The sequence below is a fragment of the Sus scrofa genome, chromosome 10 (assembly GCF_000003025.6).
Source record: "Sus scrofa isolate TJ Tabasco breed Duroc chromosome 10, Sscrofa11.1, whole genome shotgun sequence".
Lineage (NCBI taxonomy): Eukaryota > Metazoa > Chordata > Mammalia > Artiodactyla > Suidae > Sus > Sus scrofa.
Genome location: NC_010452.4, coordinates 41,278,408 through 41,296,312, shown reverse-complemented (window position 1 = coordinate 41,296,312; position 17,905 = coordinate 41,278,408). Strand labels below are relative to the sequence as shown.

At 44.2% G+C, this 17,905-nt stretch overlaps 1 protein-coding gene across 30 annotated transcripts in view; it reads right to left on the bottom strand.

Moving 5' to 3' along the window:
• The window catches only part of SVIL (supervillin), a 286,393-nt gene that overhangs the window by 166,438 nt on the left and 102,050 nt on the right, over positions 1-17,905 (bottom strand). The window contains exon 1 of one of the 30 annotated variants that reach the window (XM_021064764.1): positions 13,382-14,555. The exons of 24 other annotated variants lie outside the window; for them this stretch is intronic. Coding sequence is in view for 1 of the 6 variants with exons in the window: in XM_021064747.1 (XP_020920406.1) it covers positions 4,328-4,337 (10 nt within the window). In the remaining 5 variants the exon portion in view is untranslated. Of the gene's footprint in view, positions 1-4,327; positions 4,534-13,381; positions 14,556-17,905 lie in introns of those variants that run through there. 5 more of the 30 variants (XM_021064777.1, XM_021064765.1, XM_021064768.1 and 2 more) reach the window with 5 other exon arrangements.

The following is a 17,905-nucleotide window of genomic DNA, read 5'->3' as shown; positions in this document are numbered from 1 at the left end:
ATATTTTGTCTTTTTGCCATTTCTTGGGCCGCTCCCATGGCATATGGAGGTTCCCAGGCCAGGGGTCCAATCAGAGCTGTAGCCGCCGGCCTTCACCAGAGCCACAGCAACGCGGGATCCAAGCCGTGTCTGCAACCCACACCACAGCTCACGGCAACACCGGATCCTTAATCCACTGAGCAAGGCCAGGGATCGAACCCACAACCTCATGGTTCCTAGATGGATTCACTAACCACTGAGTCATGATGGGAACTCCAGCAATGAGTTGATATTTTTATATAAACTTCATGGCAGGTGATGGATTTCTCTCAAGAACAAGAGATGTTATTTTAAATTTCAAATAATACATGAGTAACATCTTAAAATGACACTGCAGAGGGCAGCCAGAGTGCATCCAAGTAATGCTATTTTTCTGCATGGTCTACAAAGGCGCCAGGGTGCTGGCTGGCCCGAGAGTCTTCTCTCATGTGCCGAGGTCCTCCTCAAGTGTGTGTGTGTGTGTGTACAGTGTGTGCCAGCATTCACTGTTTCCCACACTGCTGTCTACTTAAATCTGAGTTAGCTAGAGAAGAAGCAAATTCACATTAAGAAATTCTGTCCAGGACTTCCTGTTGTGGCTCAGTGGGTTACAAACCCAACTAGTATCCATGAGGATGTGGGTTTGATCTTGGCCTCGTTTCGTGGGTTAAGGATCTGGCATTGTGGTGAGCTGTGATGTAGGTTGCAGACGCGGCTCGGATCCTGCATGGCTGTGGCTACAGCGTAGACTGGCAGCTGCAGCTCCAGCTCAGATTAGACCCCTAACCTGGGAACTATACCATATACCATGGGTATGGGCCTAAAAATGGGACCAAAAAAAAAAAAAGAAAAAAGAAATTCTGTCCCATTAGAGAACTATCGTCAACATCCTATGATAAACCATAACGGAAAAGAATATTTTCAATTTTTAAAAAATTTTTTAAATAATACTTGAAATTATTTTTAATTCTTTTTGAAAGAAGGTACATATGGGAGTTCCTGTCGTGGTTCAGTGGTTAACAAACCCAACTAGCAACCATGAGGACGCAGGTTCGATCCCTGGCCTTGCTAAGTGGGTTAAGGATCCGGCATTGCTGTGAGTTATGGTATAGGTCACATACACGGCTCAGATCTGGTGTTGCTGTGGCTGCGGTGTAGGCCAGCGGTTATAGCTCCGATTCAACCCCTAGCCTGGAAACCTCCATATACCACAGGAGTGGCCCTAAAAAGACAAAAGACAAAAATATAAAAGAAAAGAAAAGAAGGTACGTATGTGTAACTGAGTCACTTTGCTGTATAGCAGAAGTGAACACACCATTGACAATCAACTACACTTCCATTTAAAAAAAAAAAAAAGAAAGAAATTCTGATTAACTAAAACATCTCCAAAAAGCAGGTACAAGTAAACTCTTTCTGGAGATTTCTTGGAGCCATCCTCCTAGATGACCAGGACATAGGGTTTCCGACCCTCCAAGGGGTACAAGTGCTGCTGGTGGGATCCAGATTCCAATGCGGATGCAACTTTTCCCAAATCAGTGTCTATGTGGTTCTCCATCCAATGGAGGGGGAAAAAAATGGCCAAGACCCTCCAAACTGGACAGCAGATGAGGGTATCTGATGTATTTCACGTATTTATTTTACATTTGAGAATGGTATTTATTTATTATTTAATATTTAGGAACCGTACATTACTTATGTTTTTTCATTTTTTCAAATTTTATCGACGTCTGGTTGATATGCAATATTGTGATCATTTCTGCTGGACATCAAAGCGACTCAGTTACACATGGACGCACATCCATTCTCTTTCAGATTCTTTTCCCAAACAGACCAGCACAGAATACTGGGGAGTGTTCCCCCTGGGGACCTCAGATAGATTGACTGATTGATTGATTGATTTTTGCTTTTTTTTTTTTTAAAGAGCTGAACCCAGAGCATATGGAAGTTTCCAGGCTAGGGCTTAATTCACTGCTGCAGCTGCCAGCCTACACCACAGCCATAGCAACAAGGGATACCAGCCACATCTGGGAACTACACCACAGCTCACGACGACACGGGATCCTTAATCCACTGAGCAAGGCCAGGGATGGAACCTGCATCCTCATGGGTACTAGTCGGGTTTGTTACTGCTGAGCCACGATGGGAACTCGCTGGGACATCTGATTTAGAAGACTGATACCTACTTGAATATTGCACAATCTGGCCAAGACCTGCAAACATTTTCAAGTCAATGTCAAGGGCCGTATAGAGTTGGCCCCCTAACCTCCAACCCCATCGTGCTGTGACTGTGAGGCCTCCTACATGGAGACTTAAGACAGCCCCCAAGGGGCTCACACATGCGAGAGGGAAGGCAGATGTCCTCATGGGAGGCGGGTAAACCCAGCCCTCTTCAGGATGGGAGAACATGGAATGCACTTGCTTTTACAGAAAGTTCTAGAATAAGTGCCAAACCCAACAGCTGCACGCTGTTCAGATGAAGAGGCAAGACCTCGGAACATCATTCTTGGGGTGGGGGTGGGGTTTATGGTAGAGTCCGTCAAATTCAAGTTTTACTTTAAGTCCAGAAAGCCAGAGAAAGGAAAAACACTGTCTTTTCCGACAACAAGGGGCTGTTTGCGGCTCTGTGACAGAACCAGACCCTGCTGTGGAGAGGAGGCCCAGCCTCTGGCTACAGGATGCAAAGTCCAAGGCCAGTTAGACCCCAGCCCTCCGAGGCCCTGCTTCTCACACAGAGCCCCCCACCCTGGACCCTGTAACCAAACCCCTGCACAAACCCAGTGCCTCCCTGGCTCCAGGGTGATTACGCCGATGCACGGGTCCAGGCAGACCTGGGCCCTCTGCTGCCTGCCCCTCCCTTCAGGGTTACAGATGTGGCCTTTGAGCAAGGCTCTGTGTGGCCACCATGTGCTCCAAGGGTCCAGAAGCCTGTGGGGGAGGAGCGGGAAGGGGCAGCAAAAAGTGACACCTCGAGATTCAGGCTGAAGCTTCCCAGGATGACAAGGCTCTCGTTCCCCAGGGGAAGGAGAATTAAACAGCTCGAAATTAACGATCCTCTGAACTCCTTCCTCAGACGACTGGCGGAAGACACCACACACACAAACATCAGATATTTTTCTCGGTCACCCATGTTTAAGTTCTTTTCTATACGTTCTCAGCTTAGCAACAGACACGGAAGGGGAGGTTTCGGGGAAGAAATGTCTTCACGTGGGTTGTGGGTCACCGTCTGTGGGAGGAAAATGAAGGATCTGGGGTCACCTGTTGGGCTGTCAAAGTTTAACGACGGCTCTGCCAAAATGATTTTGGTCAGTGATGGCTAAGACTCTCCAGATGGAGGGCAAATGTTTACGATCGGGGTCAAGAGTGTTGACTCTCGGGCAGTGAGCTTGGAAAACAAAAGAGCTTTGAGTAAAGATGACGTGAGTGCAGCCAAAGCTGGTACTGAAGGCTCCTTGGAAGAGGCTCAAACTCACAGCCACGGCTCTCAAAGCCCACTGATGCATAGGCATCATCTTGAGTGTAGACAGAGAGGTCCATCTCGTCACGGCAACATCTATTTTTAAAGCCAGCGCGCGAGCACGCACACACACACACACACAATATGATATGGTTTCCCTTAGAAAATCAGAAGGGCCAAATAATGACCACATTTCTAATTTTAAGGCTGAGTTAACAAACACCAAAGCAGAAGCTGAGGTTCGATTTTCATGTTTTGCACCACTAAAATTAAACCAGAATGTCATGGACTTACTATCTCATTACCAGGGGCAAACAACATTCTAAAACATGGAAGCATATTATGGTTTGGTTCTTATTCAGACCTATTCCCCCAGACATGCATAATACCTCTAGAAACATAGACGACAGGAAAGGAAAGACCACCAGTTCACCCCAACAGGAAACAGAGCCTCTATCCACAAAATATCATGATGCCTACAAGTCAGATTCCACATTTCTGAATATTATACATACATTTTCTTTTTTGGCCATCCCATGGCATATGGGGTTCCTGAGCCAGGGATCAGATCCAAGCCACAGTTGTGACCTACACCACAGCTGCAGCAACAGTGGATGCTTAAGCCACTGTGCGGGGCGGGGGGGATCAAATCTGCACTCAGGAGACGTCAGCGATCCCATTGCATCAGAGCGGGGACACCATGGAATACGATGATTTTTAAAAGACCACTTAGAGTCGTAACATGACCCAAGCTATCAGAGCTGTGAAAAGGGGGAGGGTATGTCTATATAAATAGACGTTGGATATACGTTTTAAAAAGTATCCCTGCATGCATTAAAAATCAGTAAAACTTACAGATATCCATGGCCGCGTTGCTATTGTCTTGATGGTTAAGATGAAGAAGAGGCAGTGAGTGAAAAGGAAATCAGGGAAAGCAGAGGTTAAAAGAGGAAAAGGGAAGAAGGAAGAAAGGGAGGGAGGGTGGGAGGGAAGGAGGAAGGAAGAGGAGAAGGGAGAAAAAGATCAGGAGCGAGGGAAGGAGCGAAGAGGAAGCAGGAAAGAGGAGGAAGAGGACAAAGCTGACTTTCCTTATATCATCCCTAAATATTCACTCACCCCTCAGACAAACCAAAGAAGGCCAGGAGGTGACTCCGGGAGTTGGTTATTTTAAAAACATCCATTCAGCAGAACAGCTCAGCTGAGTTGTTTCTGCTATGGAGTCACCCAATCCAATTAAACACTTGTATTCATCCACACTGCGGATGCAAGGGTTAAACCGGGGCAGTGAACAACTATCCTGCCCCTTCAGTCTGGGTATTCGTTAACAATACCTGGATGACTACATTCTTTTAAGAAACAGGTACATCTTGCTGCCCTTTTACTGTGAAATATCACCCTGGAGTGTATGGATTTTTAAACATTTTTTTATTAAAATATAATTGGTTTGGCATTCCCGTCATGGCGCGGCAGACATGAATCCAACTAGGAACCATGAGGTTGCAGGTTCGATCCCTGGCCTCACTCAGTGGGTTAAAGATCCGGCGTTGCCACGAGCTGCGGTGTAGGTGGCAGACGTGGCTCGGATCTGGTGTTGCTGTGGCTGTGGTGTAGGCTGGCAGCTGTAGCTCCAATTGGACCCCTAGCCTGGGAACCTCCAAACCTCCATATACTGCGGGTGTGGCCCTAAAAAGACAAAAAAATAATAAAAGATAAAAATATATAGTTGGTTTAGAGTGTCATGTCAATTTCTGCTGTACAGCAAAATGATCCAGTCATACACACACACACATATATATATCTACACATTCTTTTCCTCAGACTATCGTCCATCGTGTTCTACCCCAATAGATTGGCTAGAGTTCCCTACACTGTACAGCAAGACCTCATTGCTTATTGGATATTAGATGAAAAGAAATGCAGTGGAGACTCATCTGATGGCCCCAAGCTATACTCCACGTAAGGACACGGGTATTTTCTCTGAGCAGCTCAGATGGACCGGGGGCTGTGGGAGACTGAAAGGAGGACAGTTCACCCAGAGCAGCCCTTCCCAGTGAAGGCAGCCAGGTCCCCGAGTTGTGAAGCTGAGCAGGTGGTGGGAGGTGCCTACCAGGCTGAAGAGATCAGGATACAAAGGCAGGACGGGGAGTTCCTGTTGTGGCTCAGCGGTAATGACCCTGACTAATAGTATCCATGAGGACGCAGGTGCGATCCCTAGCCTTGCTCAGTGGGTTGAAGATCCGGCGTTGCCGTGAGCTGTGGTGTAGGTCGCAGACACAGCTCGGATCCTGCATTGCTGTGGCTACAGCTCCAAAGGAACCCCTAGCCTGGGAACTTTCATATGCCGCAGGGGAGCAGCCCTAAAAAGCAATGAGAAAAAAAAAAAAAAAAAAAAAAAAAAAAAAGACTGGGGCTGCCCCCACTTCCTCTGGACCCCCTCAGGGTCCCAATGCTAAGTTCTTCCTCCACTCCCGGGAGGAAAAACATTTCCGGGGAGCCAGGGAGGTGGGCTGAGGGTGGGGAGCGCGCAGCTTGCATGCTGTCACTCTTTTCCTGATACTTTCCTCCCGCTTGTTCCCCTTCCACCTTCTTCCTGCAGCTCCCTTTGAAAATATTTAAGACCTGCAAGCTGCTCGTAAGCTCTGGACGCTTCTGGAGAGAAGGATGGATAAGGATCCAAATGAATAAATTCCATCCCCACGGGAGGCTCCTGTGATGGGGGAAAGCACATCACATGAGGCTTACTCAGCCCACGGCGTCACAACATTCATCTAGTCACGGAATTTTAAAATATTCAACGCTTTCAATCAAAAATGTATGAAATAATAAAGCCAAAGGATTATGTGTGTGTGGCTGAAGTGAACATCTGGTGGAAATTAAGACCAGGAACGTAATTTGGAGAGCCATCTACCTTTTCATGCCTTGCTCCATTTTTTCCTTCTTCTTTCTTTCTTTTTTTTTTTTTTTTGAGCGGGGAGGGGCACGGGGGGGGGGTGGCATGCAGAAGTTCCCAGGCCAGAGATCGAACCTGGCCACAGCAGCTACCATGCTGGATCCTTAACCCACTGAGCCACCAGGAAACTCTCCCAAGTTTTTCTTCTAACCTCGTTCAAACCTACAGAGTCATGAGCTGCGAACGTAAGCGACAAGACACTTACAAACTAATGAGAGACATTCAAATGTCATTTGTCTTTGGGTTTCATCATAGCAAATGTTAAAGGAATAAATGAATTGCAGAATTAAATAAATGTAGCTGAATTCTGTCACCACTGTAGCACAGGGTAAGCTGAAATGTGCTGAAATAAAAAAATTTCATAAAATCTGTATACAAAAGCAGTACTTGAACTTTAAAGGTTATTTCATCTCAATTCTCAATTGATAACTGATTTCTCAATTTTTTTTTTTTTTGCTTTTTGGGCTACACCACGACTTACAAAGGTTCCCAGGCTAGGGGTCCAGTCGGAGCTACAACTACTGGCCTACACCACAGCCATAGCAACGTGGGATCCGAGCAGCATATATGACCTACACCACAGCTCGTGGCAATGCCAGATCTGTAACCCACTGAGCAAGGCCAAGGATCGAATCTGCATCCTCATGCATACTAGTCAGGTTTGTTAACCACTGAGCCACGAAGGGAACTCCTCAATTCAATATATTTTAAGCTACTCCTGAAAACCAAGTGCTTTCCTAGTTGGGTTTTGGCTGGAGTGAGTGGTTTCTTTGTTCTTGTTGAGTGTGTAACATGTGTACAACTACAACATGTGTATTTTATATTTTAGTTAAATGGGATAAAATCAGATGCAGTATTTTCAGAATGTGCAAAAAGACCAGGGCTTAACATATTTAAAATATTCAAAATCTTAAACATCTAAAGATACCAATACAATTCTTCTGTTCAGTGAGCATATATAGCTGAGCCTAAGATTTCTGCCTACTTTCCATACTTAGAACGTAATTGAAAATCCAGAAAGAAACAAGAAGCCTCTGTTTAGTCAAGTGAAGTGGTACAACCACTATGAAAAGCAGTATGAAGATTCCTCAAAAATTAAGAGTAGATTTACATATGGTCCAGCAATCCCACTTCTGGGTATTTATCCAAGAATATGACTTATAATATGTTAAGAATATAACACTAATTAGGAAAGACATACGCATGCCCCTGTCTATCATGGCATTATTCACAGCAGCCAAGTTGTGGAAATGACCTAAGTGCCCACCAATGGATGAATGAATGGAGAAAGAAAATGTGACACACACACACAGGAATACTACTCGGCCATTAAAAAAAAAATGAAATCTTGCCACATGTGACACACAGACAGATCTTGAGGATATCATACTTAGTGAAATAAGTCATATGGAGAAAAATACATGGTATGATTTCACTGGTGTAGAATACAAAGAACAAACGATATAGAAAGGGAGCAAACCAAACGAATAGAAACCCATAGATACAAAGAACAGAGCAGTGGTTACCAGAATGGGGGAGTGAGGGAGGGTAGGATGGGGATGGGAATGGATGGACGCTCAATTTTTGGTGGTGAGCAATGCGGTAGGGGACACGGAAGTGGAAAGAGAATGTGGTACATCTGAAGCTTATAAAATATGATAATCCAACGTTACCTCAATAAAAAATAAATTAAAAAAAACAGTGCACAAATTGTAGGCACATTATTTATGAAAATCCTTTGGGTTAGAAACTCACTGTTCTTTTGTTCGTTTTTTACTTTTTAGGGCAACACTCATGGCATATGGAAGTTCCCAGGCTGGGGTCAAACAGAAGCTACACAGGATCCAAGCTACATCTGTGACCTACACCACAGCTCATGGCAATGCCAGATCCCTGATCCACTGAGCAAGGCCAGGGATCGAACCCGTGTCCTCATGGGTTCAATGAGGATTCATTTCCACTGAGCCACAAAGGGAACTCCAGAAACTCACTGTTCTTTTTCATGTTGAATACAAACCCTAACACAGGTAATTAGCCAGTAACAACTTCTAATTATAAAGAAGAAAGAAGCTCAAAAATCCAAATGACTATATCCTGTCTGGAATGGACAAGGCGTATAATTAATTCAACATAGAAAGAACACCACAAGAATTTTTATCTTAATGTGGCCTCTAAGAAGGTGGGCTTGTGCAGATAAGAGACAGAAAATGGTTTAGAGAATGAGGACACAGCAGTCTGGGGAAGCTCAGTGCTGAGGCTGGATCCATGCAACTCCAACTGAGATGGGATCCTTGTAGAAAGATGCTTAGAGTGTCAAACTCAGCAAGGTCAAAGCAGCCGGGAGATGGAGAAGGTCTCAGTTCCTGTCGTGGCACAGTGGTTAAGGAATCCGACTAGGAACCATGAGGTTGTAGGTGCAATCCCTGGCCTTGCTCAGTGGGTTAAGGATCCAGCATTGCCGTGAGCTGTAGTGTAGGTTGCAGACGTGGCTCGGATCCCTCGTTGCTGTGGCTCTGGCATAGGCCAGCGGCTACAGCTCCGATTAGACCCCTAGGCTGGGAATCTCCATATGCCGCAGGAGCAGCCCAAGAAATGGCAAAAAGACTAAAGAAAAAGAGAAGGTCTCCATGTGATAACGAGCTCCCACGGAGTGGGGGGTGTGGAGGAGCAAATGGGCAGTGAAAGAAACGAGGGAGAGCTTGAGGTCAAGAGGAGCTTTATTTAGGGTGCAGGAAACTTGAGTGTGTTTTCAACAGGAGGAGAAGGAGCCAGGAGAAAGGCAAAAATTGCAAAGAAGAGAAACAGCGACAACCGTGTAGGCGGAGCGTGGGAAGCAAAGGCATGAAAAGCACAGAGGAACAGAACCACCTCTTTCCTGGCAAGCCTCCTTCAAATCCCCATTCAACCTGGTTGCCGCCATCATTTCTTTTCTTTCTTTCTTTCTTTTTTTCTTTTTTTTTTTTTGGCTGCCCTAAGGCATATGGAAGTTCCCGGGCCAGGGATCAGATTCTGGCCACAGTTTCGACCTACACTGAAGCCACGGCAATGCTGGATCTTTGAATCCAAAGCACCAGGACAGCAATCAGACCCTCACCTCTGCAGTGACCTGAGCTGCTGCAGTCAGGTTCTTAACCCACTGTGCTACAGTGGGAACTCCCCATCTTGAGAACAGTTTAAAACAAAGTCGGTGCTCAGACCAGATGCATCATTATCACCGAGGGCTTGTTGTTGCCCCTCTACCCTCCCCCAGACCTAGCCAACCACAATCTGCCCATCATCTGCAGGACCGCGAGTGATGCCTATAAAGATTGAGACCCTCTGGTTTACAGTGGAGGTTATGAACAGAGGCACTGACGGGAGATAGGTCTGGGCTCAAAACCAGCTCTACCTTGACCCCGTGGTAGGTGCTCTCAGGCAAGCCTCCCTCAGCCTCAGTTTTTTCCTCTGTAGAATGGGGACCATCTAGTACTACCTCTCAGGGGGCCACTGCAAAACTTCAATGAGAGCATATAGGGTCAGAGCCTGGCACATAGACATGATGGATGGCATGTTATTTTTGTTCACCCTTTCCAGCTGATTTGGATAACAGCTTTGTCATGTCCATGTCTGAACCCTAGGGGTACGTGTTCACCAAGGACAGGGGACACACTTTCATCCCCTGCATCCTGCAACCAGTGTGCAATACTGAGGTGAAACACTCAACACACTGTGGGCTGCCGTGAACCAAGGGCTGGGTCACAGGGACATCGACATCTCATGGCAAATACGAAAGCTCTTTCTTCGACTCTATTTACACAAAAGCCGGTTAGAAATAGGTTATGATTTTGCCTGGGATTAAAGGATCAGCTTTCCAAAGAGAATAATCGCATTACGAGGTGAAACAAGCTCCTTGTTCAAAACCTCCCATATCAGGGCGTGTCTGTCAGAGAGTGAGACAGAGATCTCCTTGAACCTGCATCCAGGGGCTGCAACCCACCCCCGAGTGAGATGCTTTACCTAAGGGAGGAAGGTCAGCACTCGGGAAAAGTACCTAAGTCAGATCACATCACCAGACGAGTTTCTTCATTTTCAGCCAGGTTCCAATAACGAAAAGGCTGACTTCATTGCACGTACCTTAATTTCCTGTGCTGGCAAAAGTACATATGTAGAAACCCCAACAGGCTTGTAACAGAGGGATCTTTCTGCTTGCATTGTTAGATACGGGGGGGGGGAAAAAACCCAGAACTTATAACATGGCACATCCACTTCTGTGGTTGAGTAATATATTAACAACAGTGAAAGTACTCTGTGGAGCGCAGTTGGTTTTTGATAGGAAGAACCCACAGGTCATTTCAATACATTTAACTCATTCAACTCACATCTGGGTGGAATTCCCACTGTGGCTCAGTGGGTTAAGAATCCAGCTAGTATCCACGAGGACGAAGGTTTGACCCCTGGCCCTGCTCAGTGAGTTAAGGATCTGGCGTTGCCATGAGCTGTGGTGTAGGTTGCAGATGAGGCGCGGATCCCAAGTTGCTGTGGCTCTGGTGTAGGCTGGTGGCTACAGCTTTGATTAGACCCCTAGCCTGGGAACCTCCATATGCCATGGGTGTCGCCCTCAAAAGACAAAAAAAAAAAAAAAAAGGCAGTAGCATAAAGACTATGAAAAGGGGAGACTGAGGAACTGGGCTTTACCCTTTAATCAATGGGGAATCTAGGCAAGGTTTGGCTTCTGATCCCGTCTTGGTTAGCAAAGTCATTCTGAGGATGGACTGGATGGTGGGGAACTTACAGCAAAAAGACCAATTAAGGGCAATGCAACCATCCAGGTAAGGGATGGGTGGGCTCAGGAAGAGGTGGCGGGCAAAAGCATCTTTTCAAAGACAGACTTAGCAGCCTTGATGACCTACAGGAAGAGGAATTGAGGGTGACAATGTGGCTTCTGGTTCAGAGTTTGTAAAACAATGATGCCTGGAATTTCAGGCAAGCTCCAGATCCTCATCTCAGGGAGGCCCCCTGAGATCAGTGGGTTAATACAAAACTGCAACAAGTCTCCTTAAAAGCCAGGTAGCCCTTCAGTGAGAATTCCTTTGTTTTCCAACAAGGAAGAGATGCCCCACGGTGCTCTAAACAGCCTGAGACTCTGAAGGCTGCTGCTCTCTCAATATTCTTGCCAAAGCCAATGGCCCGTTTCATTGGATATAATCTTTCTTCCTTCCTTCATCTCTTTCTTTCTCCTTCCTTTCTTCCTCTATTTCTTTCTCTCTCTCTTTCCTTCTTTCCTTTCATTTTTTTTTTTTCTTTTTAGGGCCACACCTATGGCATATGGAAGTTCCCAGACCAGCAGTCAAATCCAAACTGCAGCTACATCACAGCCACAGCAATGCTAGATATGAGACACAGCTTCGACCCATGCTTGCAGCAATGCCAGATCCCTAACCCACTGAGTGAGGCCTGGGATCGAACCTGCATCCTCATGCATACTAGTTGGGTCCTTAACCCGCTGAGCCACAATGGAAACTCCTGGATACAACTTCTGAACTATAAAATTTTAAATGACCTCAGGTGTCATTCGCTTTGAGTCGGAATTCAAAATCCTGCAGAGAAACAGTAGGTCTCTAAAGAACAAGCGAAGGTATCTGTGTTTGCTGAGTGAAACAAATAAGCTGGGGGCTTTGAATTTTGCTTTGAACGGTATGCTCGTGGCACTAGAGTCAGCACTTCCCTGCATTAGCATTGTCCCATTCCTGACACAAGGACCGTGAGGAGCAAACCGCCTCTCTCTGCGCATCTGGGTCACCTTCTCAGAGGAGTCAAGGATGATTACTCCTGGCAGGACACCCCACTGCTTGGCTTCCCAAGAGTTCTGAATTGGTGAGAAGAGGCAGCCCAAATAAAGCGAGTTCATTGCTGCTTCTGCTGGGATGGTGGGCGGGGATGGAGGGGGGATGGGGGTAGGATCATTTATATGCTGCTGTTTTTCTCAGGCAGGGGACACCACCAGCATAGTAACCAGGGCTTTACATATGGGACTGTCCCCCATTACAGGGAATCTGCAATTTTAGCCCCATCTCCCCCAGTGCCAGCGCTAGTAATTATGAAAACCAGAATCACCCCCAAGCCTTTCCAAACGTCCCTAGGGTGGTGGTATTCCATCTGGTTGCGAACCACAGCAGTCTTCGCCGATGAAGTTCATCTCTATAAATATTCTGGTTTTCGACCTGATAAAAATAATGACGGCCCCTACTGGTCCGTCCAGTTTCAGGATTAAAGAAATCACCTTGTTTTTCAACACAAGCAAATCACCAAGCTAAACTGCAAAGAGACCACAGCTATCTCTAGGGCTTTACGAAGTGAAGGCGGCATTATTTTCTTGGAGAATTAAAAAATGAAATACAGCCCCAAATCTAGAAATGAAAGGGGGATTTAAAAAAAACTGAACATCAGAAGTTCTATAAATCAAGTTTTAGAAAATCAGAGTACTAAGGTAAAGAAACATCCAAAGGAAGATCACACAAAAGGATCACAGATGATTTATATTTCCACGGGAATTAATAATTGGAGCGAAATAAAACTTGCCCTTCTGAACTCCGCCCCCCTACTTAGGATACAATTATTGAAATTCTTTGTATTGGGAGTATGCTTTTAATTCCAAGGCTTCAAGTGCCAGCATTTGGACAGGAGTGACTTCTAGATTCTACTGACCAAACTGTTAGTATCAACTTCTCTGTACCATAAACTAAGTTCTCTTGTTTTTAAGAAAAAAAAAAAAAAAAAAATCCAATCTTTCGAAAACCAAAAAACACGCCCAAGGGTACCTCCAGGAGTTATTGCAATAACTAGCATATACTGGCAGGAACATTCCAGTGCCTGAAAGCAAGAAATCCTTAGGAAGCATGCTCAGACAGATGGCACTTTAAAAAAAAAAAAAAAATACACACACAACTGTATTTAGATTTATAGGAAGGTTTTGCACTTACTTCAAATTTCTGTATACTCCTTGTTCCTCTAAGTTAAGGGGGGGGGGAATCACACCGTAATTCCTTATTTTTCTAATTAAAAATCAACAAAACAAAACACGTTCTAGCCTCTAATTCGGCTTTGGATGTCCTCAAGTTATGTTCTTGGCGTCTCCTTTCAAGGACTACTACTTTCAAATTCTAAACAAAAAGTAAAATATCCAAAGTTAGCCCAAGGAACACTGTACAAAACCAAATATCACAACTCAAACAAGGCAATTGTATCCATCAGTGGTGATGATTCAGAAAAGGATAAATTTAGCACGGTGCTTTCCAACGGCGTCCGGGTGCCAAGTGCGGTAAACAGGTGGAGGCTACATCCCAAAAGTTTCTCTGAAAAGCGATCTCCAAAATATTATCAACAAGTGTCTCCTTTTTGAAGTTGTCGGTCCCCTGGTGTCCCTGACGCTGAGTTTCCGAACTCTGGCCCTGGTGTGGCCATCCATTCCTGGGTAAATCCAAGTAAAACCTGAGGACACTTCAGCCTCTGAGGACGCCGTCAGAAGCAGTGGAGCCACCCCACAGGGGACGGGCCTTTTATGGCCTGAACTGGAGAGCCTTGATCCCAGCTCAACCAGAAATAGCTCTGGAAACTCAGAGGAGCCCATCAGCTGTTGCAACAGGCCCAGCCAGCAGCAACTTCAAGTGCAATGAGAACTGTTCACATTGTCTTTCAGCTTGTTTTGCAGAGAAACTGAAGATGCAACGGCCGTATCCTGAACAGGATACACAATAGAGAACGGAAAGGGCAAAATGTTTTCCTAACTCCCATCTTTGGGATATAAAAGAAAACGTAACCACTGATAGAGCTCAGATACTGACTGCTCCGAAAGGAGGGAACAAACATCTATACCTATAAACAGTAAGCTGTGAAGCCCATGTCTCTTCACTATTTACAAGCTGTAGAGACATTTGTGGGTTTCTTCCCTACTTGCCATAAGAAAATTTCCAAGAGAAAATGAGTCATTGGAAGAAAGAAGGGCGCTGGAAGTGATTTCTCTCAAACAACACAAACTTTTTGTCTCAAAAACCAAAGACCATGCTCTGAACAAATGGCTCTATCTTCACATGGATGTCAGGTTGCTCAACTCCCTCAAAACCCAGAAGAAATTTAACTCATGGGAAAAAAAAAAAAAAAAAAATCAAGTACAACCGCTTCTTAAAAGGCTAGTTATATTTTTTACATTTTCAAACTAATACTGCAACTCTGCTTACAAAAATACTTACAATTGTTGGTGTCCTTGTTGTTCTGAAGAATAACAATTTCTTAATGGTTCATGCTAACTTTGATCTAAAGCACAAAGCTGAGAACTCAGGGCTCAGGCAACAGCTCTGTGCTGCCTGAGAGGAGGCACCTAGCTGTCAGTTCTAGGAAGCCCAAAAGCTGCATAGGTCAGCAGAGGCCTCCCAAAGCAGGGTCTGAATTCCCATCATTAATTAACCTTGCAGGACAATGCCTCTTTCTAAACAGATAGTCTCATGGCCAGGTGAAAGATGGCCGATACCCTGGGCAGCCGTAATGATTAAACACCAGCCTCATGACTGTTGTGCACAAGGATTAAAGAAAACTGTTCCAAGCCAAATTTTTTACTCACCTCAAGAGGACAAACAAAACTTTATAGCATGACTCTCCCTACCTAATCTCCATCCCAGCCTTCATCTTATCTTCCCTTTGACCAGTTTTGCTTTTCACTCCTTTTATTTGACCTTGTTTTATAGAATTATATAAGGTGCTTTAAATTCCTCCTGGAACAGGCAGGGTTAAAAATAAAAACTTATGTGAAACAGTTGACTATCAGGATCCTTCTTTTAAGAAAAGATAGGAGGAAATGATGAATCACTGTTACAACAATGCAGTTTTTTTTTTTTCCCTAAAAAAAAAAAAAAAAAAAAAAGATTCACTCACACAAAATAAACACCTAACTTATGGATGTCTCTGAGGTTGTTGGTCCCTGCTTTCCTGCAGCAGCCAAGCTGGCCTAGCTTAATGCACTGGAGTCTAGTAGAATAATTCTTCTCAGCTGCCTCTTTTATACATGCTCTTTGTCTTTGTTCAAATTCCAGTTAATCCTACCTATTCAATCTGTTTAAATACTTTCCTCCTCTTTTTTTTTTTTTCTTTCTGTATCCTGAAATCTGGAAACTCTTTTCATACACACTTCTTTCCAAAAACATGACAGTAATCAGAAATAATATGCATGAGAGTAGATTTAAGGATATAGCCATGAAGAAAAATGAAACCTCATATATTATATATTAAAATAAGAACCAGACTGAGACCCCTCCAAGGTATGTGATAAGTAACTATTTCTCATTTGCTATTACTTAATACTAGTATTCTAACCATAAGGTAGTCTACCACTCTTTCCAGTGACTTCATTATATCAGCTTTCTTATGACTTTTAATCTGGCTTTTGTGGGCTAATCTAAAAACCATGACTATTTATGATACTGATCTTAAGAGAGACTACACTCATATTTCTTTCTTTTCCTTTTTTCTTACTACAGCTGCACCTGCAGCATATGAAGTCCCCAGGGTAGGGATCAAATCAGAGCTTCAGCTGCAGGCCTATGCAGCAGCCACACCAACACCAGATTCAAGCCACATCTGTGACCTAGGCTGTAGCTTGCAGCAATACCAGATGCTTAACCCACTGAGTGAGGCCAGGGATTGAAACCACATCCTCACAGACACTATGTCAAGTTCTTAACCCACTGAGTCACAATGGGAGCTCCTCTTCTAAAAAAAAAAAATACAATTCAGGATTTATTAAAAGTTAGGACTCCCTTGCTAGATTCATATTTCTGTGGTACCTATTTTATAACAACAATGAACATGGGGAAACTAAAATTATAACACAATGCTTTTTAACAATCATGATGATGAAAATATTTAGATATAAATGTAACTAAACATATACAGGATATGTATGCTGAAAATCATACAATGCTGATAAAAGATATTCAAGGAGACCTAAATAAACAAGAAGACAGTATGGACTGGAAGAATCAACATAATAAAGAGGTCAATTTACCCCCAAACGATCTTAGACAATGCAATTCCTCTCAACATGCCAGGAAGAATTTTGGTAGATAGAGACAAAATTATTCTAAAATTTATAGGCAGAGGGGCAGGGCCTAGATTAGCTAAAACAATCTTGAAATAGAAGAATAAAGTGAGAGTAATCCATCTATCCCATATTAGGGTTTACATTATAGCTACAACAATGGAATACAGAACCTTGAAATGGACCACACAAATACACCAAACTGATTTTTTTTTAAGGGCCATGCCCACGGCATATTGAAGTTCCCAGGCTAGGGGTCCAATCGGAGCTGCAACTGCCGACCTACACCACAGCTCACAGCAACACAGGATCCTTAACCCACTGAGCAGGGCCAGGGATCGAACCCAAGTCCTCCTAGATATTAGTTGGGTTTGTTACCACAGAGTTATGACGGAAACTCCTACCCAACTGATTTTTGACACAAGGTACTGTGTCAACAAAGGTGCTGAAAACAAATAGACATGCACAGAACAACAACAGAAATAAAACCTGAAACCCCCAAACCCTCCAAAATCCCCAAAGCCAAAAACCCGTTGGATCTAAACTTCACACCTTATACAAAAATTACCCAAAATGGATCATAAAGTGTAAAATGGAGTTCCCGCTATGGTGCAATGGGTTAAGAATCAGACTGCAGCAGCTTGGGTCACTGAAGAGGTGAGGGTTCGATCCCTGGCCTGGCACAGTGGATTAAGGATCTGGTGTTGCCAAAACTGTGGCAAAGGTGGCAGCTGTGGCTCAGATTTAATCGCTGAGCCAGGCACTTCCATATGCCACAGTGTGCCCATTAAAAAAAAAAAAAAAGTGTAAAATATGAAACTATGACACTTTTAGAAAAAATAAAATGTGAGAAAATTTTCAGGATTTAAACAGTTCTTAGACTTGATATCAAAAACATGACCCATGAAAGAGAAAAAAAAATGACAAATTAGACTCATCAACATGTAAAACTTCTAAAAAATAAAAATAAAAAAATTAACAACAAAACAAACAAAATATAACACTTTGGCTTTTCAAAAGACCATGTTAAGGGGATAAGAAAACATGCTAGGGAGCAAGAGAAAATATTTGCAAGTTACGTGTCTGAGAAAGAACTCTTAAAATTCAACAGCAGGAGTTCCTGTTGTGGCTCAGTGGTTAATAAACCCGACTAGCGTCCATGAGGATGTGAGTTCCATCCCTGGCCTTGCTCAGTGGGTTAAGGATTCGGCATTGATGTGAGCTGTGGGGTAGGTCAAAGATACAGCTCAGATCCCAAGTTGCTGTGGTTGTGGTGTAGGCCGGCGGTTACAGCTCCAATTCAACCCCTAACCTGGGAACCTCCATATGCCTCGGGTACAGCCCTAAAAAGACAAAAGACAAAAAAAGGCAAATAGGCAAAAGACATGAATCGACTTTTCACCAAAAAAGTGAAAGA